The sequence below is a fragment of the Aulonocara sp. 'chitande type north' Nkhata Bay genome, linkage group LG8 (genome assembly GCF_057382095.1).
Source record: "Aulonocara sp. 'chitande type north' Nkhata Bay isolate Kocher_YH1m ecotype deep benthic linkage group LG8, A_spYH_male_GT1.1, whole genome shotgun sequence".
Classification (NCBI taxonomy): domain Eukaryota; kingdom Metazoa; phylum Chordata; class Actinopteri; order Cichliformes; family Cichlidae; genus Aulonocara; species Aulonocara sp. 'chitande type north' Nkhata Bay.
Genome location: NC_141351.1, coordinates 990,123 through 1,015,711, shown reverse-complemented (window position 1 = coordinate 1,015,711; position 25,589 = coordinate 990,123). Strand labels below are relative to the sequence as shown.

Sequence of the window (25,589 nt, the reverse complement as noted above, 5' to 3'; positions counted from 1 at the left end):
CATGTAATTGCCAATTTTACCACTTAGTCCATTTCAACATCTTTTCTAACCTTAACCAGAAGTCTTCTGTTGCCAACCCAAGCACAAACATGACCACCCCCTAATCCAGGTTGTCAAATATGACCACTCAAGTTCCTGATCTCTATGTAAAGCTTGCTAAAAGCACTTTCAGAAATGTGGGTGATTCCTATCTGAAGTAGAATCTCAATCGTACTCAAAAGGGTGATTTATACTCTCTGAGTATAAATGTAAGCTCCCCCTTTTTCATGCTCAGAGCTGATCTCATTTGACACATAGTTGTTTTGTATCATGCTACACAGATGTGAAACATCCAGCTGCTCTGACGCCCAGAAACCCAGTCCTGACTTCACCTGTCCTCCCCAAGGACTGCATTACAACAGCACACACACCTATACACACAAACACACACAACTTGCCATCTAATTACCAACCAAACATACCTTCTGCCTGTGTAATTAAGTGCTATAACAGATGCTATGCTAATCCGAGCCAGAGGACTACATCATGACTTCTAAACTTCGTTGTCAACCTGGCAAAAAAACCCATATATAACAGAAGAAGACAACATCTGTTTCAAATTCATGTGGCAAACAGACTTTTTCCACTGACTGACCTGTGAATATGTATTTGCATTCTCTCATTTTTCCAGCTTTGTTACTCTTGGCCTAGAGCAAACCAAGCTGTGCAAACCTCTTCCAAAAAAAACGTAATGAAGGTCGATATGATTTAACTTCAGCTGTTTACTTGATGTTAACCTTAACGTGGCTCACATCAGCCCACATGTTTACTGTTTGGACATTTTAGAATCCATCCACAGATTTTGGATAAATCCAAAGCTGGTTAAAGAGAGGGAGAAAGTGACTTTCTGACAATTGTAAATCACTGGGCTGGAAATATTAACACATGTTGTCAGAAACTCCGACTTTGATGTAAAGTAGGTAGAAGAAATTTAGTTTCTTTTGCCCGTCAAGGAGAAAACTAAGAAGCAGCTGAATCCATTCTGCTTTAGTGGATTTGTAGAGGACTTGTTAAAACACCATGAAAGAGTGTGGGATCCCTAATTAAACGGTTTGTTTGCCTCTGCTGTCCTGAAGTGTACATTGCTAAAGATAATACAGAGCAGTAACAACATCTGAACCAAACTTCACACCACCATTTCAATGATTTCAGGATTCACTCCACAGTAATACCTGCCTCTGGGCACGAGCATGGCCAAACAGAGATGTTGGAAAGAAGAATACTGTTAAAAAGAACTGGGGCTCTGCAAAAAGCTTCACATATTTGTTTGTGAGAAATTTAAGCATCAGAACGTCTTTCTAAGATTCCAAATTCTCAGTCTGTCACATTTTATTTGTTTGTGCTGTGGAGGAATCAAAGGCTACAGTTTGCAAGAAAACACGGCTTTAACTGCACAGATGCTGAATGCTAAACCATCCCCCTTGCTGCTGTTATGACAAGTGCAGGGATGCGGGAGTGCTGCTATTGTGATATTTGTACAGGGAGGAAAATCTGCTTAAAAGAATCAGGATTCACAAAACTTCATTACTCATCTCTGGTAGAGAAGCGCTGGGTGGGGGGTGGAGGGGCTACAGAGCATATCAGAAGGGTTTTTTATTATTTTTTTTATCATTTCTAGCTGCACATGAATGCCATTGTGAAACAAACCCCCTCTGGGGATGAAAACAAATGAAGCAGAGAGCAAAGAGGAAAACGGCTAATTTCATGTAAACATAAATGCGATGGTTCCTCATTAGAAGTAAGAGTGGGAGGAAAACTTGCAGGCTCCTGCAGTCTTGTGCACTTGGAAACAAAGTCATGATGTTTGTTGAAAGAGAATCCGTTCCTGCTGGTAGAAAAGCCACACATATACAGTTACACATACACACAAACAATCACGCACACACAAATACATGTCTACCGAGCAACACATAAATCTGAACTGGTATTTATTAAAGCAACGGCAGGTCATCAGCTGCCATAATTATGATGATGAGCAGGAAATCAGCAGGTTTTGATAGCAAAGAGGAAGCGTGGAAATACATCAAAGTACACCACAGAGGAAGCAAATTATATTTAAATCGAGTCGATTTTTTACAAAGGCAGTCATTTACCATGAAACGGTACAAGCATTCAATTAAACATTTGAAAGCAGGGTCAGGTAAAGGATGTCATCTTGCAACCACTGCAAGGTTGCACCAACACACACACAGCCACCAACACACACAGGCACACACTGAGTCTGATTTGTTGGAGCTAAAATGGATGGGAATAAACCACAAGAGCTTAGTCAATGTGGCTGCATACTAATCAGTGTGTTACCCATGGGAAAACTCTACCCCCGCCCTACTAATAGGTGCATGTGGGTTGAGAATGCATACACAAAGTCACCTTCTCCACCCCATGTCGCCCATCACCGGAGCTATGTTTATGCTTGCTTGTATTTGATTGCAAAATGTATTCATGGGGACTGGATAGGGAAATTGAATCTGGAAATATTTTACCTCTGTCCAGTGTCTCGTAGTTGATCATCGGTGATGTGAGTGGAACAGTGAGCAGGACTTTAAGCATTCAGCAGGTATAAAGTGTGGTGTTTGCACAAAAAGAATTTAAACTTCTAAGTAAGAAAAAGAGAAGGAAACGAGGACAGAAAAACTACTTTACCTTTCTGATGGCCTCGTCCCAGTGTCACAAAACCAGAAGAGATAAAGTTGTGAAGGTCAGCGCCTCCACTGCTTCTGACGCTCTCTTTTCCGTAGTGGAGACCTGATCACATACAGAGACACACAGAGGCAAGCATGTAGAGCCACAACACAGAAACATTATAACACAGCAGTTGGGGAGACCTGAATGCACAGTGTTAGTGTTCTGAATCCTGAATATGAACGTTTAAATTTTGTGTAACCAGTAGGTAACTTGTGTCTGAGATACTGAGGGCGTGCTGTCCAAGATGTGTACTTGCATTTACGCAGCATTTTCCCAGTCTCACTGACCGCTTAAAGCACTACAAGTGGCATTTTTAATCATACATCACATTATTCTATGCACTTCAAACACTTTATACCTCACGTCCATGGCCTATTAACCAGTTAACATATATGACCTTGGGACAGAGGAAATAAGATCAACTGAAAAAAACCCATGCAGGTCTAGCAATAACATTACAAACTCCACACAAAACAACTCCAGCTAGGGTTCAAACCAGGAACCTTCTTGTGTGAGGCAACAGTACTAACCACCATGCCAATCAATAAAGAAGGGAGCTTTATCCCACCAAAATATCCTGTTATGCAGAAGTGACTAAATACACCCATTTTCCCTGATTAATAAGAAGGCATAATATTGCAGTAATTTTTAAACGTCATAAGGGAATGATGTCAAACATAAGCATCTGACTCACAATGAGATGTTAAGCTAAAAATTAACTAGCTTTATTTAAATATGCTTAAATTTGGATATTGTTGGAGGCACACTTGCTTTTCCTGCAGCAACTCAAAAATTTTAAAATTCAAAGAGACAAGGGGAAAACTGTGTGTTACAGTCAACAATTGGTGGTCAACATGAGTTTTTTGCCATATCCACACTGTGTTTAGACTGTTTAAGTCTGGACAGTTAAGGTTAAGAAAAAAGCAACATGAAACACAATGGTGACATTGAGCCAGAGGGACAAAAATGCTAAACCATGTGCAATGGAAGACAACGTGGGAAATAATCTGCTAGCACTTCCAGGGAAGGCAACTGTAAAAGTAAAGTATAAAGTATAATCGAACCTTTGCAATAATGTTGACCATCCCGTTGAAGCCTTACCCTTTCTGAAAGTAGCATATTCAATCACTTGTGGGACTATAACAAATTAATATTTTCATTTTTTACTCACTTGTTATTTTAGTTTAGTTTAGTTTATTTTAGATTATTTTGTAATCGGAAGGTTGCCGGTTCGAGACCCGGCTCGGACAGTCTCGGTCGTTGTGTCCTTGGGCAAGACACTTCACCCGTTGCCTACTGGTGGTGGTCAGCTGGTGCCAGTGTCTGGCAGCCTCGCCTCTGTCAGTGCGCCCCAGGGTGGCTGTGGCTACAATGTAGCTTGCCATCACCAGTGTGTGAATGTGTGCGTGAATGGGTGGATGACTGGATATGTAAAGCGCTTTGGGGTCCTTAGGGACTAGTAAAGCGCTATATAAAGACAGGCCATTTACCATAGTAAATAAGCTGGTACTTATGTAGTGCTTTTCTACTCTGTTCATGCACTCAAAGCGCTGTCTATGAGCTTCATTCATCTATTTACACAGATTCATACAAATGCTTTTATTTAACATTCACAAACTAAATTCAGGGTTCAGTCACACTCCAATGTCGTGTACAAAGCTCTCCGATTATTAAATGACTCGTTTTACCTCCTGAGCTGCAGCCACTTGATATGAAATGTTAGAAATTAACTATAAAAGCTACCTGCTTTCTCCCAGAACTCATATTCAAATGTCAAAAGGTGGCGCCCATTACAAGTGAATCTGACAGTTAGGACAAAGATTTAATTTATTAGTTTGACTCAGTGTTTGGTGACAGGATAGAATACTTTACGGTTATTGAAAATGCACAATCAGACTAATGGCAGAGATTGGACATTTAGATTATTGCTTTTACTGTGTTGGCATGTAATTGTCCGTGTCATTGTAACTCTTTTATATCACTGAAAAGCACAAATATCACAGATTTTTTCATTTTCTTTGTGACACTGACGCAGTAAAATGTAACATTTACACAAAAAATGACATATAGAAATGTATAGAAATTACAAAGCTCAAAAAGTTATGTATCAGTTTTTAATGGAAACTAAATATAGAACCACTTTAATACTGATAGAACCCTTGGAATATAATATATATACTAACGTATAAAATCAACAATGTTTCACTTTAAAAGAACATTTGCAGGGCAGCTAAATTGTGTTTGAGTGTTTCTATCAAATTTCTTATTTGCCTCAGATGTGTTTTGTTTGTTTTTTTTGTGCCAAATATAAAATTTTCCCATGGTGTCATTACCCCTCAGACATGGATTGAGGGGAAGTGGCTGAAATGTGAACAGCAGCTGCAAACACAGTGCTGTGATATTCAAAAAAAAAAGGAAGAAGAAGAAACAAAGCAATATGTTTCCACCACCCACATACTAGTGCACTTTGAACTCAATCACACCTCTCCCTGTGCTGCCTTCATGCTGCAGATAGAATATCTACAAGGGTTATTTTACGCATTCAGTCATACCAGCATGCATGTATATATATCACATGCAGAATTGCTAGTGCTGCTGCACTATTGTCTTCTTTTGTCATATTTGTCATTGGTAGGTAACTCCACAGGCCATTGTAACGACCCTGGAAAAACCATTCAAAAGTGATCAGAATCCACCTTTTTTCCCCTCCCGCTTTCTCTCCCACTGCTCACTGCTGAGAGATAGCATGAAGAGTCTGCAGAGAGAACGTTGCACATTATTAATTTATCCTCCTTGATACAAAGAAAATCGTGACTTTCACCTCAATGATGTACTATGGAAATGAACAGCCGCTGGAGCCAATGCACGCTGAGGATTCATATGGTAATATTTTTTTTAATCTGACCTCTTCACTGCACACCTACACCTCTGAAATTGGAAAAATGTGAATAATAAGATAATTATATTATGAACAAAGCCTGATGTAGTGCAGCTTGGCAGGCATTGGAGAGACTATCTGAATCCAAGGTCGATTAAGGTCCAACACAGCCAGGCAAAAGTAATTTGATTCAATTCAATTCAGTTAAGTTTAATTTTTCGAACATCAATTCACAACAACGGTCACATAGAGATGCTTTATACTGTAATTTAAAGAACCTACAATATTAGAAAGAAACAGAAACAATCACATGACCCCCTTTGAGCGAGCACTTGGTGACAGTGAGAAGGAAAAACTCTCTTTTAAGAGGAAGAAAGCTCTGAAAGAAACAGGCTCAGGGAGCGGCAGCCATCTGCAGAGAACTGTTGGGGGTGAGGGGAAGAGACCAGTCAGGACAAAAAAACAGATTACGGAAGAGAGAGCCAGAGTTCAATTCTAACCTATGATTAAATGCAGTAGTAGTGTATAAACACCAGTTAAAAGGAATGAGCAGCCAAGCAGCCTGAGCTTATTGCAGCATAACTAAAGACTGGTTCAGGGTCAACTGATTCTCCCTAACTATGAGCTTTATCAAACAGGAAAGCTTTATGCCTAATCTTAAAAGCAGAGGCAGTGTCTATTTCCCAAATCCAAACTGAAGGCTGATTCCATGATGCGGCTTGATAATACAAGATATTATATGTGAGGAGAAGGATTTTAAATTCAACTCTGAGCTGAACAAGGAGTTGATGAGGAGAAACTAATATGGGAGGAATGTGGTGTCTCTTTCCAGTCCCAGTTAGTACTCTTGCTGCGGAGCTCTGGATCAACTGAAAGCTTTTTGGGAAGCTTTTAGAGCAAACTGATAAAAATGAATTATTATAGCCTTGAAGTTATAATTGCATGAATCAGTGTCTGAGACAAGATGTTTCTAATTTTAGCAAGAATGCACAAATGAATCAGAGTGATCCTATATATTTGTTTGATGTGCTCACTGAAGGACATTTCCTGGTCACAAATGACTCCAATATTTCTCACATTATTACTGAAGGACAAGGTAATGCCACCTAAAGTAAATATCTGGTTGGATACCATGTTTCTAAATGTCCTAAATGTTTCAGGCCAAGTATACTAACTTAAAAAATGCCTGTAGTTTAACTAGGTGATTTGTACCATGAGACTTCATGGATAAATAAAACTGGGTTTCCCCTGCATAGCAATGAAAATGTGTGCAGTCCTTTCTAATAAAATTCCCTAAAGGAAACATGTACAATGTAAAAAGTATTGGTCCCAGCACAGTCCTCTGTGGAACTCCATGACTAACTTTTGTGTCTGAGGAAAACTCCCCATTTACATACACAAATTAGACTCTGTCAGATTGATATGATTCAAAGCACTGGGCTGAGATCGAACAGGAACAATACAGAGGTGAGGCCACTGTCAGACGCCAGTCACTCATGCTGTTTCTGTGACATGATGTACTCTAACTCCTGACTGAAACTCTTTCCAATAAAACAACATTCCTTTGTAAATGATCAGTTAACTGTTTGACAAAGATTTTTTTTTAATGATAGGAAGGTTGGAAACTGTTTTTTTATGGCTGGATTGAGTAAGGGCCTTAAAAGCGTGTGGTTCACAGCCTGTTAATAAAGATGGATTAATCATATTTAAAATTAAATCATTCATAAATGGTGAAACTTTTTTTTAACAATCTTGTAAGGATGGAGTATTGATGTTTTAAAGGAAGACATTATTGAAGTTAACTCTGAAAAATTGATTGGAGAGAATGACTCTAAGTTCCTCTGCTTAATGACACATCTGTGGGATAGCTGTGAATATTTTTTTCTCTATTGGTTAAAATATGTAAAGAAATTCATAAAGTCCTTGCTAATTTAGGTCAAAAAGGAATAATTGGCTCAAGAGAGCTCTGACTCCGTCAGCGTGGCTACAGTGCAGAAAAGAAACCTGGGGTTGTTTTCCTTGATCGTACCAAATAGTAAACGTTCTAGCTTTATGGAAGACTCTTATTGTGGTACAGTTTTGGATTTTTGATTTTTTTCTACCCAAATTAAGATCTTTAATGCAATTTTCTCTCCAAATGATGTTATCTACTTTAAGGCACAGATTTATCAGTTACGCAAGGTACCAACCTCTGTCACCAGTATCGATCTCTGATTTGTTGCCTTCTTTTTTGGAGCAGCCAAAGTATCTGGGGTTGTAACCTGAGTATGATTAAAGGCATGGCTGGGCTTATTTATATTTTCTCTAATAAAAAATTAAATGAGGTGTTAAGGCTGGGGGTGGCTGTAGCTCTGGAGGTAGAGGTTCGATCCCTGGCTCCTCCAGTTTGCTTGCCAAGTATCCTTGGGCAAGATACGAACCCCAAGTTGCTCTCCGATGCATCCATCAGAGTAAGAATGTTCATTAGGAAGCACTAAAACAGATAACACCTGATTTTTGGCTTCTCTGATAAGGGTGGACAAAGTTCAGAGTGGCTTTCAAATGATTCATAACTCTGTCCAGGTCTTTGGTTGATTAATAAGTAAAATAAGTAAAAGATTGCTGCCACTCCTCTCCTTGGCCTCTGACAGTATGACTTGTGGGTGCTAATTTATTTAAACTAACATATTCAAATTGTTGTAACAAGGTTTCCTATGGAAAAGAAAATCATCATTCTGATCAATTATTTATTGATTTATAAATAGTGATTTATAAGAAAGAGAGCTAATATTTAATATTGCACATTCATTTACTTTTAAGTGTACTTAATGGTATTTGATCAATCCTCTGTGAATTTTAAGTCTGCTTCCTAAATTAAACCGTAATACCATTTATATGCTGGTTTTAGAGAATGATCAGAACTATATGTGTCATTTTGATAAAGCCATTTGACTGTAGCTCAGTGTCACATATCTCATTCTTTTTCAGTTTCTCTGTTATATAAGCTGAAACCTCTAAAGGAAACATTTTCAGTGATACCTTGGAAAATACATGCCCCTGCCCTCTCATGAAACTAATTGTGCAGTGCAGTCCTCAGTTCTAACCCACTCTGGGCTGTCTTAAACCACAACAGCTGCGGGATATAGTTGGATTCCTGCCTCTGCACCTGAAACACACTTACTGTATCCACATATGTCTGGCACTCGGGGTGCCAGAAGTCCAGCTGTATAATAAGGGGCAATAATGAGATCTAGGGCAGGAAACAATTAGGTGGAGTCTCTCAGTTGCTCAGGTTAAACACAGGTGCACTCAAGAGAAAGCTTCTAATAAACATGTTGATGCAGTCAGCACAGAAATGTTGTTTTTAACATGGGGCCTGATGATTATCTGGCCAATGGGGAGCCAGTGAGGTCACAGCGGAGATGTTATTGCTGCACACTTCAAGGATTAATTGGAAAGAAGCAGCAAGAAGAGGAAGCAGATGTTTGTTACATGTGTGTAGTAGTGGTTGAGGCGGGATGCCTCACTGAATATAATTATAAAAGTGCCTATTGGCAAATAATTAGAGTAATTAATTCACTGTTTTGTTGTTTAGGCAAAATTTGGGGTTTATGTGGAAAGAAGGTGCTACACAGAGAACGCTTTTAAAAATATGTATCTGAAGATCACGTCATAACCGCCAAACAGCCGAAAATGTTGTTGCATCATCACGACCTCTAATTGTCCACAGCAGCTGACCTTTAAGCTCGAGAGTCATCGCATAAAAGGAACTGACAGCTCACATCCCTTCAGTGCTGCATACAGTGCAGATATATAAATACCAGCTCAAGGCTTTTCAGCTGCTATGAGAACCCTAACATGCGGCGATTCAATGAACTCAACACCATAAATTATAATCCAATCTTTAATTCAACTCATTACAAGTTTATTGTTGTAGTTCACCCATTCTACTTTTGAAAACTGGGCCTGACCACTCAAGACGTTGCTCATTAGGAGATGGAGGATTCTTTCATTCTCTTCTGCATTTAACAGGGAGACAAACATAAGATCTCTCAAAGATCTGATCTCTCTTTCAGTAAGAGTACTACCAATCCCTGCAAGTGTTCTAAGTGAAGTGAATGCTTTTAAAACACTGTGATATTAGGGAATTCTAGTTGGCCTGCCTATAAGGAACAAATGCGCTTGACTAGTATTTTTTGGTTTCTGTACCTGAAAACTTTACTTCATCATTCTCTGCATTAGGAAACTGTCAGACAGTAAACCAAGCAACACTTTAAAAACCCTCCGAAAAACAGGCAACTCTTTGCCTGTGGTTTGTGGTGAATAAATCAGCTTCATCTGAAGAGAGCTGTGGGCCAAACTGCATTACTCAGAGAGGCGGTTATTGTTTACTTTAACCGACGGCAAACTCCTGCAAAGGTATCTGCTCCTCCCTTTCAAGGCCGGCTCCTTGTTGTGGCTCCGGGGTGCTCTGTGTTTACACCCCGACCTAAAAGAGGATCTGAGCCACACAACAATGCAGAGTGGATTCGAATAAAAATAGAAGCACTTGCGCTGGTATCATATTATGCTGTCTGTACTGTTTTTGCTGTAGGCCGCTCTTTTTTTTTATTTAAAAAAAATGCAGGGATGTTTTGCAATGCACCAAGGGTACCATGTTGCCACACAAGATCTGTGATGTGAAAAAATAAATCAGCGTGTATTTTTAGAAAAGGGCTGAAATAAAGGATTTTAAAATATGTTGGGGAGGACATCTCTGCAGCTAAGAGAGACCGGACATGTTTAAATGCAAAGATCAAAGAAGATATGGCTGTTATACCCACTTTAGACATAAGTTGACAGGATCCTCTTGGGCCCCTTAGCCTTTTACTTCATGAGGTCTGTCCACCTGATATAAAAGTGTCTCAGAAAGCCTCTGGATGTGAAGTGCCAGCAGCAACAGTTCCACCCGAGAACCCTCTCCTTAAGAGGCCTGCCTTGCCATTCTGTGCCAAATGCCCATTTAGGCGTACATGAATATGCATTTTCTATGTGAGCGAGTGGACTCCCTCTCTGTTCTCTCAATTTATATGCACACATTAACGACACTTGTGCCCGCACTGTCACTGCCTTTCATGTCCAACCCCATCAGGACGGCTGAGGTCCCTGATGTGGAGGGGGTGGGTTTTTCTATTTTATCTAGGATAGACTGAGCAGAGCTGGCGCAAGTTGTATTCTCTTTGCAGTGAGCAATATAAAGATAAAGCGATGCCCGAGCTCATGTGAGGAAAAAAACATGCAAGTGTGCACTGAAGGCAGGCTGACATGTGCAGCTTTGCATCTGCCCTCTCTCCCTCTCTGTGCATGGGCCGGCAAGTGACCATTAAGGATAGACCAATTCATTCACTAAGCTGAGGAGACATTAAGGAGGCCATGTCATTAGTTTTTCTTCTGCAACAAGCACTGTACCCCCCCCCCCCCCCAAGTGTGTGATAGATGTGAAAGTGACAGAAAGAGGCCAAGTTTACATGACATTCAAGCAGCTGCAAACCCAAATAAAGCTGAGAATATGCACAATCTATTATTTAAAGATGAGGATGCAGAGAGACTGTTGCTGTCTTGTCACACAACTCAGCCATAACAACTTCATGTACTGTGTTAGGTTCTGTGCTGCTTACATCTACAGCTTCAGAAAATGTGAGCATATTCTCTTTGCTCACATTTTCTGAAGGTCGTTATGACTCTCTCATCGATTAATATAAATATGTTGTTATATGATTGGTTTCTAATTAAAACATTTCAAAAAGAGTGGAAAAATAGGCATGGATTAAGATTTAATCGAGGGATAGGTGGGGGTGGCATCTTAGGGGATAGCATCAGGCAGTTTATTTCCTACATTCTGGACTACATTTGTGCACCAGTTTATATACAGGGAGTGCAGAATTATTAGGCAAGTTGTATTTTTGAGGAATAATTTTATTATTGAACAACAACCATGTTCTCAATGAACCCAAAAAACTCATTAATATCAAAGCTGAATGTTTTTGGAAGTAGTTTTTAGTTTTAGCTATTTTAGGGGGATATCTGTGTGTGCAGGTGACTATTACTGTGCATAATTATTAGGCAACTTAACAAAAAACAAATATATACCCATTTCAATTATTTATTTTTACCAGTGAAACCAATATAACATCTCCACATTCACAAATATACATTTCTGACATTCAAAAACAAAACAAAAACAAATAAGCGACCAATATAGCCACCTTTCTTTGCAAGGACACTCAAAAGCCTGCCATCCATGGATTCTGTCAGTGTTTTGATCTGTTCACCATCAACATTGCGTGCAGCAGCAACCACAGCCTCCCAGACACTGTTCAGAGAGGTGTACTGTTTTCCCTCCTTGTAAATCTCACATCAGATGATGGACCACAGGTTCTCAATGGGGTTCAGATCAGGTGAACAAGGAGGCCATGTCATTAGTTTTTCTTCTTTTATACCCTTTCTTGCCAGCCACGCTGTGGAGTACTTGGACGCGTGTGATGGAGCATTGTCCTGCATGAAAATCATGTTTTTCTTGAAGGATGCAGACTTCTTCCTGTACCACTGCTTGAAGAAGGTGTCTTCCAGAAACTTGCAGTAGGACTGGGAGTTGAGCTTGACTCCATCCTCAACCAGAAAAGGCCCCACAAGCTCATCTTTGATGATACCAGCCCAAACCAGTACTCCACCTCCACCTTGCTGGCGTCTGAGTCGGACTGGAGCTCTCTGCCCTTTACCAATCCAGCCACGGGCCCATCCATCTGGCCCATCAAGACTCACTCTCATTTCATCAGTCCATAAAACCTTAGAAAAACCAGTCTTGAGATATTTCTTGGCCCAGTCTTGACGTTTCAGCTTGTGTGTCTTGTTCAGTGGTGGTCGTCTTTCAGCCTTTCTTACCTTGGCCATGTCTCTGAGTATTGCACACCTTGTGCTTTTGGGCACTCCAGTGATGTTGCAGCTCTGAAATATGGCCAAACTGGTGGCAAGTGGCATCTTGGCAGCTGCACGCTTGACTTTTCTCAGTTCATGGGCAGTTATTTTGCGCCTTGGTTTTTCCACACGCTTCTTGCGACCCTGTTGACTATTTTGAATGAAACGCTTGATTGTTCGATGATCACGCTTCAGAAGCTTTGCAATTTTGAGACTGCTGCATCCCTCTGCAAGATATCTCACTATTTTTGACTTTTCTGAGCCTGTCAAGTCCTTCTTTTGACCCATTTTGCCAAAGGAAAGGAAGTTGCCTAATAATTATGCACACCTGATATAGGGTGTTGATGTCATTAGACCACACCCCTTCTCATTACAGAGATGCACATCATCTAATATGCTTAATTGGTAGTAGGCTTTCGAGCCTATACAGCTTGGAGTAAGACAACATGCATGAAGAGGATGATGTGGACAAAATACTCATTTGCCTAATAATTCTGCACTCCCTGTATTTTCTGCACTAGTTTCCACTTTAATATATACTGCAATATAATGTACTGAGACTCTTTGGCACTGTAGTGCTTTCAATTAAATTTTCATGACGTTTTTTACATTCAACACTATAACTTCCACATCTACACTTACATGTTCTCCTACTGTACAATGAGCTGACAATATTGGCTGCCATCAGGCTGCTTTTGTGCCTTTTCTCAGGTGAAGTAACCTGCGTAATCGTCCATGTATGTATGAGAATTCATTTATTTGCCCTGGATTTGGGGGCTCAGATGTGTTTTAGTATGATACACATATTTATGGAACTGACTGAAAGTGAGAACAGCCAACATTATCTCAAGGTCAGTTAGCAAACTAGCAACCATATTTCCAAAGGTAAAAAACAGTGGCTCACAATATCCTTTCACTTCTGATTTCTCCAACCTGCTCATTTTCTCACAGCATCTGAGCTGTGAAGCTGCTGGCAGAGATCAAAACACTTTGTCTCAAAACTTTGTCCACTAATCTGAGGTTCGATCTCCAGCTCTCTCAGTCCACAAGTCAAAGTAGCCTCGGAAAAGGTACTACACAGCAAATTGTCCGATGCCTGCATTGGAGTATTTGAATGACAGATAGCCCTCAAAGTCCGAAAATGCTTTGAGTGCTCATTCAGAGTATCAAAGTGATATATATACCCTGTCCAACTATAGTTTGGATATAATAAGAATTTCTATACAGCAAGATGATTTCTAAACAGAGATAACTGCTTGTTTGTCATTTATCACAGTGTGAAAGCATCCAAGCAAACACTTTGACTCTGAGTAACTGTTAGCTGATTGTCTTTTATTGAGGCCTTGGATGACAACATGACAGTTCAGCCTTCCCACGTGTTGCTCGAATGTCATTCTTAGACTTTTTTTTTAGCTAAGGGAAGTTTGCGTATGAGAATTATTTTATATTGTTCTGTTATTTTAAAAATGAAACTAAATTTTCTTGCTGAACTCATGAAAAGTTAAGCTGTCATATACTGACGTATGTAAAGACAGTTTCTTCTGGCTTTTAATTTTAGTTTAGTTTATATAACTTGCAGGAAATCCCCCAGCCGGACTTAAAAATTAAAAAACACAATTTGTAGTTACTTACCAGTGTCAACCACCTGAGCTTTAAATTAGGGGTATATGTATAGCAAGGGGAAGTTTCTTCTCTGACAGTAAATACATAGATAAATTAATAGATCATGCCACAGAAAACGTTACACAGCAGTAAAGTCTGCCGTGCTTTCAGAGCTACATCACCTTTAATTTTCTACTCCGTATCTCTGCATTTGCTCATCCTGCACAGAGGCTTAACATCTTTCTGTTTTTCTTTCCATCTCAGCAACTCCATTGTAATATCTCATTATTTTCCATCTGTGTCCCTCTCCCCAAGTGGCTTTGTATCTCTCCATCTGATAACACCTGCTTTGTCTGTGAACCTGCCAGTGCTGCCTGGATTCTGTGTCCGTTTTTCAGGCCATATTAATGACTAACACTCCTGTCTGTTCTTGCAATTGCAAGGTTAAATGACTCCGTGTGTGTGCTGACTGAGTGAGAGGTCATCACTTCCAGCCTATCAGAATCTGCTGGGCAGGTCTACCTTTGCTAGTCTGTGATTATCTGTCCTTTAGTCTCGCTGTTGCTCTCTCTTCTCTTTTGCTCAAATCAGATGATTACAGGATGTTACCACGGAAGATTAAAATGCTGAAAGGGTCAGTACAGTGGCTGCGATTTGAATGGTATTGCAGAATTTTACACACAAATAATGATGATATGCTGCAAATGCATTGCACAAAAATGCTCTCAAAGACACAGGCACAGGGTTCAGCTGCTGAAATGTCCCTTCAGCCATAAACATAAGCTTTAGAGCTTCGAGTATAGAGAGGAGAGCAAGAAGAGCTCTTACCATGGTTGGATTTGGAGGTGTGAACAGGGGTGTAGTGGTTCTTGGATGAGGTTCTGACTGGTGTGTTGTCTTTGGGTGAGCCATTCATGGCTGCAAAATTCTCACAGTCGTATTGTGATATAGGGATGGGCCCCTGCTGCCTCAGGATGTCTGCAAGGGCCCTAAAAACAGACAAGCACACAGCAAACAAGTGTGAACATTACACCAAAAAGGAGGCTTTTCCTCTTTGTACAGGTTGTCTCTGTGCATGCATCTGAACACAGTTAAAAACCAGACGTGGATTGTTGAAACAGTGTTGCGCTATTATGGGTAATTCAGGGCTGCTCCGTTTCTTGTTCTTCTGTCTCTCTCTCTCTTTTCTTTTTTTTTTTTTTTAACACGTCTGGGAACATGACGAATGTTCATTTGCAAGAGAAACAGCGTTGGATGTGTGAGTATCTCAGCTAATTGGGTTGAATTTGAATGTTTTTCAGACCGCACCAGGTGCATGTGGAAGGATGAAGCCCTCGAGGGGGGTGAAAGAGGGAGAGAAGCAATCATGATGAAAGAAAGTAAAAAAAATGTTTGTTTGCTTTTTTTCTGACATCATACTTAGAAAAAATGGGGGGAAATCTAATTACTTTGAAGGCGCCGCAGCATCTCAAAGCTTTTGTACGACAAATATATTGGTGGTTTAACCTTTGCCTTTAAATTAATATCTTAGCTTCACTTTACCTCCCCCCTCTCCCCACCTCAGCGATTCATCCCTTTCCCACCCTGCCCTCCTTTGTGACCCTTATGGAATGTGGTGGTGCCAGTGGTGCATGCGTGTCACACAGCCTTGATACAGCCAAAACATTAATGCAAACATCATCTATTATTCACAGACTTAAGATTGCTCAAGACTGTGAATAATGCATTCAGTAATAATAAAAAAACAATTCAATGTTGAAGATCTTATGTGTCAGCATTTGTTCGCGTTGGTCTGCCCGTGTTTGATGGGGCCAGTATGAGGAGATGGGATGCAGTTGCGCCATCTCTGCTAAGCATCCTCATCCACCTCCTCACCTGAACACATCAGACAGCCATGTGCTGATGTGTAGAGGCTGAAGAGAGGGCTGTCAAGTATGATTCTTGACAGCTGGCTGGTTGCCTCCTGAGCCCAGTATGCAGACTAGTGTTAGACTCCAGCACTAGTTACAATTACTTTTTCTTTTTTTAATTCTGCAATATGAACTAAAAAACATAAAATATAAACGTTGGCCATTAGTCCTTCTCACTCCCACTCATAGCAGATGCACGCACTTGTTTCAGGAGCACCAGCCTACCACAATCAGTATCAGTATGATAACACTCTTTCAACTTCTCTCTATAATTATTTTAGGCTTTGGTTTTTCTGGGATTTAACATCTGCTGCAGATCGAACACAATTTGATCTGAGAAGTGCTGCCTTTTAGATAACAGTCTGTTCATTCATTCCAGCGCTTTACCAGCCTCATTTTCACTTCGTTAGCGCTGATGGAGAGGAAGAAAACAAGTTGCTTGCTTGAAAAATATCGCATTTGACAGCACTTTGGGCCTGTTTCTTTGACCTTTAGCCCCTGCCTGTAAATGGACTCTACATCTCTGTGCATATTATGGTCTGTCCAGTTATACATATGCATGAAGTGCAAAAGGCAGACTTTTAATATGCAGCTTTGTTTCTTGATTAAAGGGAGCATGTTAAGCAGAATTATTACAGTCTTCCTCCCACTCACCTGTGTATATTCATTTCTTGAGGCGGCTCTGTGGCTTTGTCATATGCAACTTTGGCCGACACTCCCAACACTATGATGAAGGCTATGATCCCACAGGTGATGTAGACCGCCGTGTTGGTCTGATCCATGGAGAGATAGGGATCATTGGTCGGGATGGGGGACGGAGTGGCCGTCTCCAACCAGCCCGGCGTTACGTAGTTCGTGCACGCAGTCTGATCAAGTCGGTCTTTCTTATACTCGCAGCAAAAGCGCAGGAAGCACGTCCCGCAGCAGTACCGGTGATCTGTGTTGTTGCACTCGAACGCACTGTCAAACTGCCCGCTTACATCGAAGTAGCCCTTGCAGGACTCGTGTTTCCTGACGGGCGACGGTTTTGGAGTCTTCTGCGGGACGACCGTGGGGATAGCGGTGGCTTTCGGAGCCTTCCTGGTCGCCGGCTTGGGTTTTTTACCGCCCGTTGCGGCGCTCAAGACGCACAGGGGGTCCAGGTAGATCAGCAGCAATAAAAGGTACCTTATCCCCATGATAATGTGAAGAAGTCTTCCAGTGTTATGTGCTTGCACAGACACTTCAACTCTGGTTAAACGCTCAAAGGTTCAGTCTCGTGCAAGTCTTCCCCTATTCGGTCAGTGTCCTGTGCAGCCGTCATGCTGAATGCAACTCTGTGCGGACTGTTGTCAAGGGCATTCTCTGCAGTTATTATGCAATGGACACACTAAAGCCCATTGCGAGCCTTCGCCGAGTGTAGACAGGAGAGCACAACCATATCTTGACCGGGCTCAGGAACTGACAGCCGCCCGGGCTCTGCGCGTTCTCCCTGCCTCTGCTGAGCTGTTGCGGCGCGTCGCTATCCGAGGTGCTGATATCTGGAGCCCACAGTCAGCTCCGTTAAGAGTCAAAGTTAGGCTGGGGGAACAAATAAAACAAATGAGCTCATTAGGTATTATCCTCACGTCAGAAGCGCGTCATTAATTCATTTTTCTACCCGTATAAATATCCCGACACATTTGAGCCATGAATTTGAGTTCGTTCGTGCAGTTTGCGCAACACCTCGAACTTGATAACATTCCACCCACACATCACAAGATCGTCCAAATGAATCTGGTGTGTTATCTTTATGTTAAGCATCACACCCGAGCATTGCAGTACTAAACTAAACGTGGCGCCAAGAGCATTCCAGTCATTAATTTCAAAGAGGATTCAAAGTAAGTTGACGAGTTTTATTTTTCTCGATATATTCACGGTATTTTAATTCGGAGTGGGAGTATGAAAAGCCAGCCTACCTCTGTTAGGATACCCACTGGGGAGTTGCTCTGTGTCTGGGTCTCTGAAAGTCTCTCTCCCTATCTCTCTACTTCTCCTCTCCTCTCCTCCTTCTTGGTTTTCTCCCTCCCTCTTGTCTTACATCACTTCGGTGCTGGCGTCAGAACTCAGCCATGTATCGGTAAATTGCACCCCCGTCTTCTTCTTTTTTCTCCTTCTCCTCCTCCAAGCAAGCCTGGTTATTGGCATTAACACTTCTAAATTAAATGGCTGCACAGACCTCTTGTTCGCTGGCGGTATCCGGCAGCATCCTTCACTCTCCGCATGGGTTGCATGCTTATTCGTGCTTGCAGTCTTCTGCGCAATTTCCTGACCTTTCTGTGCGACTGGCTGTTATCATTTTGTGGCTTAATGTCTGTAAACACGCATTGTTTTCAGGAGGAATCAACACTAAGCTGTGCTCCCGATCACAGTTAACACACTCATTATTCCAGATTAAGTCATTCACGTTGGCACTGTAGCCAAGCCATGGTACCTGGGGGATTGTGGAAAACTGATAGGGCTAAATTACCAGTCAAGTGTGTGTTCAGCACTGTTGCACTGAAATGCACACTTCCACAAACAGATCTCCCTTTTTCTTTTTTAAACGGCGGTCAGGAATGCAAACCGCCCATGCTTTTATTTCCAAATAAACCCCTTCACTAATTAACACACATTCAGCTATAGAAAAAGGCAGGTACAGAGCCGGGTTATAATGAAGAGCTGCATACATCGCTCCTAGCGCTTGAAAGCAGAGTTATACTACACATCATATTCGCACCCAACACTTTCTCGCCTTCTGATGACAAACTGCCAGGGGTGTCTTGACAGCAACAGCTTCAGAAAGGTGTGGAAGCTGCGGGGTGAGAGTGGGACCTTAAATCGCAGTTATCCTCCATAGCTGGAAGCGCACAGCAACGTGAGGAGAATTCAGCGTGTTGTTAATGACGAGTATTTCTGGTAGGCAGCGGGCTGTAATGATGTGAGACAAAGGAGCACTAGTAAAGATCAGACAAGAGAGAATGTTGTGAGAACTTGAAGAGAGAGAAAGAAGAAGAATCGACTAGAAGTGTTTTATTATTTGCAAACCTCATTTGATTACACGTTTATTAAAGTTATAGCTAAGTGCGATTATGTTTGTGGCTTTTATTGCATTTTCAGAAATCCACTCTCCCACACAACATAATTCACAGTGGAAAGACTGAGCAAAGACTTTGGTGGAAAGACTTTGTATGAAGCTACTAACCTTATAGACCTAAATAAGTACACTTTTCTCCCCCCCCCCCCCCCCCCCCCCCCTTACTTTAACTCCCCGAGTTCTGAAATCCCAATCAGTGAAGACCTACTCTAAGTGTTTCAGAGACAAGCAAAAAGAGGATGTTTTAGTATTTTGTCTTCCAGTTGCCAGTGCATGGAATAACAATTTAAGAAAAAGAGTTGTGTTGAGTTGATGAAATCGAAGCGTTTTGGTGAACTACTTTGGAGATTAAAGAAGCCCACTTAAGAATCTTATTTCAGAGTAATTATTTTTGTTTGTACATCTAATACACTCTGTAGGTGGAATTCAGCAAATATGATGGGGAAGTCTCAGAGTTATTAGAAGAGTGAGACATAGCACTCAAAGAATTCAGAGTAGAAATCTATGGGAAATTTCTAGCAAAGGTAGTAATGACCGTATAAATTCCATGGGGCAAAAGGCCATTTAAAACCTAATTTTAGAGCAGTTCACAAACCTTTTAAGCTGCTTTTATCGGATTTGATAGAACTTGATTCTATACATGCAGCTTCCTGGTAAGTACTGAAATTAAAGATAATTTAAGTAATGGTGGAAAATAAGTGCCTGGAAGTGTTTCAAGAAGTAGAAAATGGGAAGTAGAAAATTATGCATAATTATACTGTATCATGTTGAGTCATTTGGGGTTCTATTTCTCTCAAGCTCTGTTATTTATGGCTGTGTAAAGTAATGAAACTACAGTTAAACACTGCTTTTGTGTGATTAAGAAGAAATTGACTGAAAATTAAGTGATATTGGCTGAATAACTATAGTATTTAAAATGCTTAAATTCTAAAACCACAGGAATTTTCAAGAATGCCATACTTTTAAAGCAGTTTGTATTAGGATTTTCATGTTGAGGATAAATGCAGAGTGGTAATAGATACTCAACAGAGACCGCTGACGTATGTAGGCTTGGAAACTATTTAGGGTCAGCTGTGTAAATGCCCAGTACTAAAATAAATGCATGAGTTAGCTAACTCATGTTTTCTACTGAATATAAATATTTATTTTAATATTTTCTAGTTTATTCAAGTTTTACAATATCCTATTTTAATTTCTTCAGAACTTTAAATATGGATTTTTTTTATTCAAAAAATGTGTTCTAAATATAAAAGACACAATAGTAGTTAAATACATTTGCAAATAGCTGTTTCCCATATGTGTATAAGGTCAAAGAAAAAAAACACTTAAACAGCATGGTGATAATTTGTCCAATGTTATGTCACAACTGGTTTTACTGCTCTAAAGTGACCAAAAAAACCCTGTCTTAAATAAAGGCAAACCACTTTTATGCTCCCATGAAAGATTCAAGAACCTGAAATTCCACTCATGCAGCCATTATTTACAGTCCAACAAGCCTGAACTTCCAAATCATTACAAAACTGGGCATGATTTTTGAATGTGCTGGAAATGAAAAGTTACTCAAAAGGCCTTTGCAGTGAAGTCACGTTGCTGCATTTTATATCTAAATTTTATAGGCCAGGGACAATTGACTACGGTGGAACGCACCATGCTTAAATCAGGGTCAAAATTAAATCAATTATGTATTTATATGTGAAACACTTTGCTTATGAACCATAAAGAATTATCTAAACAAATTACTTAGTATGTCATAAAAGAAAAAAAAGTGGGCTTTATGTATAATTGGGAAATTTTCTGGAGAAAACCTGGACTTGCATCCATGTTGTTGCAGCAATCTACCTCTTCAGCTTCAGCTTTAATTCATTTGAAAGCCTGATGCTTAGTCTTGTCCAGCTGGAAAACTCAAAAACCAGGTTTATTTGTTATCTATCATCCACCCTGGCCTTACTCAGAGTTTCTGTCTGATTTCTCAAACTTTTTATCTGATTTAGTGCTCAGCGCAGATCAAATAATTGTTGTGAGTGATTTTAACATCCATGTAGATGCTAAAAATAACAAGATCAACACATCATTAAGTCTATTATTAAACTCACCCGGCCTCTCTCAAAATGTAAAACAAAAATGTTGTTCTGATGTACAGGATAGATGCCTGAAAGTGCATAAGAATGAACTAAACATAATATCTCCCTGTTGATTTAGATCATGCAAGTGTGGAGCCAGTCGGTGATAACAATAACTTCATCCTCCAGGAACTGTCTGGTTCTATGGAAAATGCCAGTTGGGCTCCACGGTGCCAGGCGGTGAGCACTGGGCCCATCGGGTCCTCAAATATCAGTAGCAAAATGGACCTGTAAAAGCATTCTTGTTTTGGTGTTTGTCTCATTGTTGCCCCTGTGGCATCCCTGTTTTTTATTTAACTGACACCAAAGCAGCTGAAACCGATTAACAACCCCTCTGCTACTTAACTGACCAGATCAGTATCACAGAAGTTTCACTTACTTGATGCCATACTCTGATTAAAAAGTGTCCCCCAATTATTTTTTCGAGCAATGCATGTCTGACAAATTTAACGCTTACAACTTTTACCACATCATAAGCTTTAATCATGTAAAATTAGCTGAAAGTGAAATGAATAAAAGTATTATTATTCAATGTATTTTAACTTCTTTCTTTCACATTGTGTATTAATTGTTCGAGAAATTTTCTGTGGATAAATCAATAATTTATACATTTATTGTAAAACATTTTAGGCCTTGAACAGTGTTTCTATGTTTACATGTAAATTTGAAAAAGACATGGGTCTACACACAACACAAATAGCTTTTTCCCACTAGTACTCAGCTTAACTTGACACTACTCAACTGGACTCTACTCGGTTTCTGTTGTTTTCCATTACAATTGAGTACGTCCTAATGTGTCGTCATAGCAACATGCCCGAAAGTCTCATGACGTCATGTGTATGCAGCACAAACGCAACACAACACAGGACGCCGCTGAGGCCATAATATACATGCTGCTTGGTGTATCACGGGGTTATTTGTTGCGTTGCCATTTCTCTCATTGTCAGGTTTCAAAAATGGCTAAATTAATTTTCATGAATGAGTCGCTCTCATGACTCACCAACTGACTCCACTGACTTGCCAATCAGTGGATCACCTGTGATTGCTTAGGCCCCCTGAAGTACCTGGTACCAGGTATTACCACCTAATGGAAAACCTTAAAAATCGAGTCGGGATGAGCTGAGCCGAGCCGAGTAGGTACTAGTGGGCTCTCACAGTCCTGTGAGAAACAGTATGAATAAGGAAAAATATTCATTGCATTTTTGGCAACTTTTTGTTAACAACAATGTTAATTTTAGACAAAAAAAAGAGTTTCTTCCATAACATTTTGAAATTATGGCAAGTATTGATCATGTTGATAAAGGTCTCAGAAACTCATGTATCAAATATGATACAAAGGACATCATTATAGGATTAATCCCAGATACAGATACTGCAGCTGAAAAGAGAAAAAACCTGGCGCACCAGTTGTGGATGAATCAAAAGTAAAAAGTAGTCAACAACAAATATATCATTTACCTTCATAAAAGTAATGTTTAAAAGAAAAAAGGAAGAAAAGAGAACGGGAGACAGTAGCTGTTTCAGGGAGTCGCTGAACCTTTATTAACATAACATATATTTTCCAACCATTTTTTTAAAACCCTTTTAATCCTCATCACTTTAAATAAATCCAGTTCTAATCCTAATTATCAGACTATGTAATTTAAAAAATGCTTTTCTCTGTAGTGTCCAAATTTAGGATTAGGATCACTGATGATTACTGAGAGTTTTACTTGAGTCTTTCTTAGGGTTACGTCACAGTAAGAATGTTTTCTTTAAAAACAGGGGTAGGGTTTCAGGGCTAGGGTTATTCATCAATACCCGAGACCTCAGAGGGTTAAGAGAGTCTACAATTCTTGATTCTGAACTATGATATCACAAGGAAACTGACTATAAAGTTGCATTAATCCATATCTTTCAGCACTCCCCACCAGAAATGCACAGGAACTGCAAGATCAGATATCATCGCTGCAGATGGAAATCATCTGACCACCACCTTGCTGTTCCATGACATTTTTTATGAAGCACACAAACCCGCTTACGACTTCTGCATAAGCTGAGAGCAGAAGACTTTTCCTGACTGTGTCACTTCCAGTGCTGTCATCTTTCCGTTTCCTCCCCTCCCTGCTTGTCCTCCAGAGGAAATACTGTAGGAAGGTGGAATGCCAGTTCTCATTAGAAAAGGGATTTCAAAAACTCCCTGACAGAAACAGCATGGGGGGAAAAATGCTTTGCATAAGCATATTTTTTCCACTATCACCAGTGGTGTGACTGGCAGCAGGTTAGGGTACCAAAAGATCCTAATTTAAGTCTAAGCCTCTCCTATAAAACTTACAGTACTGTATCTCCTGAATAGATTAGCACATCAGGCTGACGTTGATAGACTGAGTCAGGAGGTAGATTTGCCCCTCAGGAGAGAAATAGAAAGACTTTTTGAATAGAAGTTTTCTTTTTTTTAATTTAGGACATATCAAATATTTCACTCAGTATAGGTTTAGCACACTGAGTGACATGCAGTGAAGAGAGAGAGACTGTGATGATATTTGTGTCTGAATCTCAAACCAACAATGCTGCTGATTGGGAGGCTGAGAAGCAGTTGCTTGGTAACCACGTTTTACGATGCCATCCATACTTGTGATGAAAAATTTAAAACTACTCAATACTGAACTATTCTCTGGGACTTTGACATAAGATATAGATGGTGCTTTGAAACATATGGATTAGGACACCAAGCTGAGCATCAAAGAAAAATACACAGTGGTGCAAAACATACAAATACACAGTAGGAGTTCAGAGTGTACTCTGTTTCCATGAGTCGCAATTCATATTGCTGTATCCCCAAACGCACAAATGCATATGCAGAGGGTAGTGTTTTAACCTAAACCTTGTACTTTCTGTGTGCTGTGGTTTGTGACCAAGTGGGATGATGTTCCATTAATGTTTCAGATCCATTTCTGTTCCTGCAATAAACATGATTGAAGATGCATCTTGCATAAGGCTGCATTTGGCATCATTACTACATCCCATTACTGGTGGTGTCATAACTGTATTAATGTTTGATTTGGTTTTGGTGGCATATGTTTTTTACAGGTTTGTTGTCATGGTCGTTGTAATTATTCTTTTGGATTTCCTGCATGTTGAAGGTTTTCCTTTTTTCATTTGCCTCCTGTCTTTCCCCAGTTTGCATCTCATATTTTTCTCTGTGTTTATTCTTGGTCTCTTTCCCAGTTTACCACAGTCTTTATTTTGAAGGTTTATGCCTCATCTGCGTTTTATTGCTTTTTATTCACTAACACTTGTTAGTGAATAATTGAGTTTACCTATTCCTTACTAACCTTCTCTACCTTGTGTATATCTAACTTTTGTCTACTCCAGGAGCCCTTGTCAGGTCCTTGTCATCTTTTTTTGCAGTTTTCGTATTTTTCCAGTTGTTTCTATGCCATGTGCTCTTAGATTTTGAATGTCTCAGACTTCAGATCATAATGTGAACACCAAGGAGAGACATTACTACTGGTAATTCCTATGTTATATGTTTTAACTGGCTTCCTAATATTAACCATGGGTTTTAGGGATGTGCACAACTAAAAGGGTCAGCTGAATGACATCTAAAATCATGTCTGTTTTGTTGTTAAATTGAAATACAGTTCCATTCATAACCATCTCATCAAACCAGTTTGTGATAACATTCCAATACGTAAGTGTAATATGCTAGGAAGGATGATTGTTGGTGCTAGGACTAGTGTCAGCAACACTCAGAAAACAAATATTAGAATCATGAGGAGTTACATATTCCAAAGAACCTAAAATAGGATTTTTCTAAATGATGAATGTGAATAACTTCTTAAAATCACTCTTAAATATATATATACAACATATGTGTGGACAATGTTTAAATTTTGAAAAAGGAGACTAAAGTGGGCTTCAGGGTGGGCCTGCCTTGTGATTTACAAGTTGCTACCAAATGAGTGCAGTGTTGTCCAGTTTCTAAGTATAGTCCACCTCACAAAAATGCTCAGCTTCAGACTTCACTACACTTTACTAATGTCACAATGGCTTCATCCATGTTTTATACACAGTCTGGGTTCTTGTCCTTAAGGTAATAACACCATCATATGTTTTAGATACATATGACCACTACTGGCGGCCTAACTTTAAAACATGTGTAGCTCAGAACAGTTTGCATAAAGCACCAATGGGGTCATTTTCTTGGAGAGTACAGTCTTACATCCCAAGCATGAATATATGCTGGTCCCATCAAGTTTATTTTAACCTCCTAGGACCTGGTGTCCACATATGTGGACATCACATTTTGGGTTATTTAGACCAAAATACTCAATTTTGCTCTACAA

The 25,589-nt window shown here is 40.0% G+C and overlaps 1 protein-coding gene across 5 annotated transcripts in view; it reads right to left on the bottom strand.

The window, feature by feature from the left end:
* Window positions 1-18,351, bottom strand: part of shisa6b (shisa family member 6b) — a 76,436-nt gene extending 58,085 nt beyond the window's left edge. For 3 of the 5 annotated variants that reach the window (XM_086304946.1, XM_086304950.1, XM_086304948.1), the window contains exons 1-4: window positions 17,985-18,349; window positions 16,702-17,607; window positions 14,966-15,126; window positions 2,683-2,784 (exon numbers count right to left, since the gene is read on the bottom strand). In XM_086304946.1, the coding sequence (XP_086161072.1) occupies window positions 2,683-2,784; window positions 14,966-15,126; window positions 16,702-17,225 (787 nt within the window). In that variant the 5' untranslated portion in view covers window positions 17,226-17,607; window positions 17,985-18,349. Of the gene's footprint in view, window positions 1-2,682; window positions 2,785-14,965; window positions 15,127-16,701; window positions 17,608-17,984 lie in introns of all 5 variants that reach the window. The other 2 variants (XM_086304947.1, XM_086304949.1) reach the window with 2 other exon arrangements.
* Between the last annotated feature and the right edge of the window lie 7,238 nt (window positions 18,352-25,589).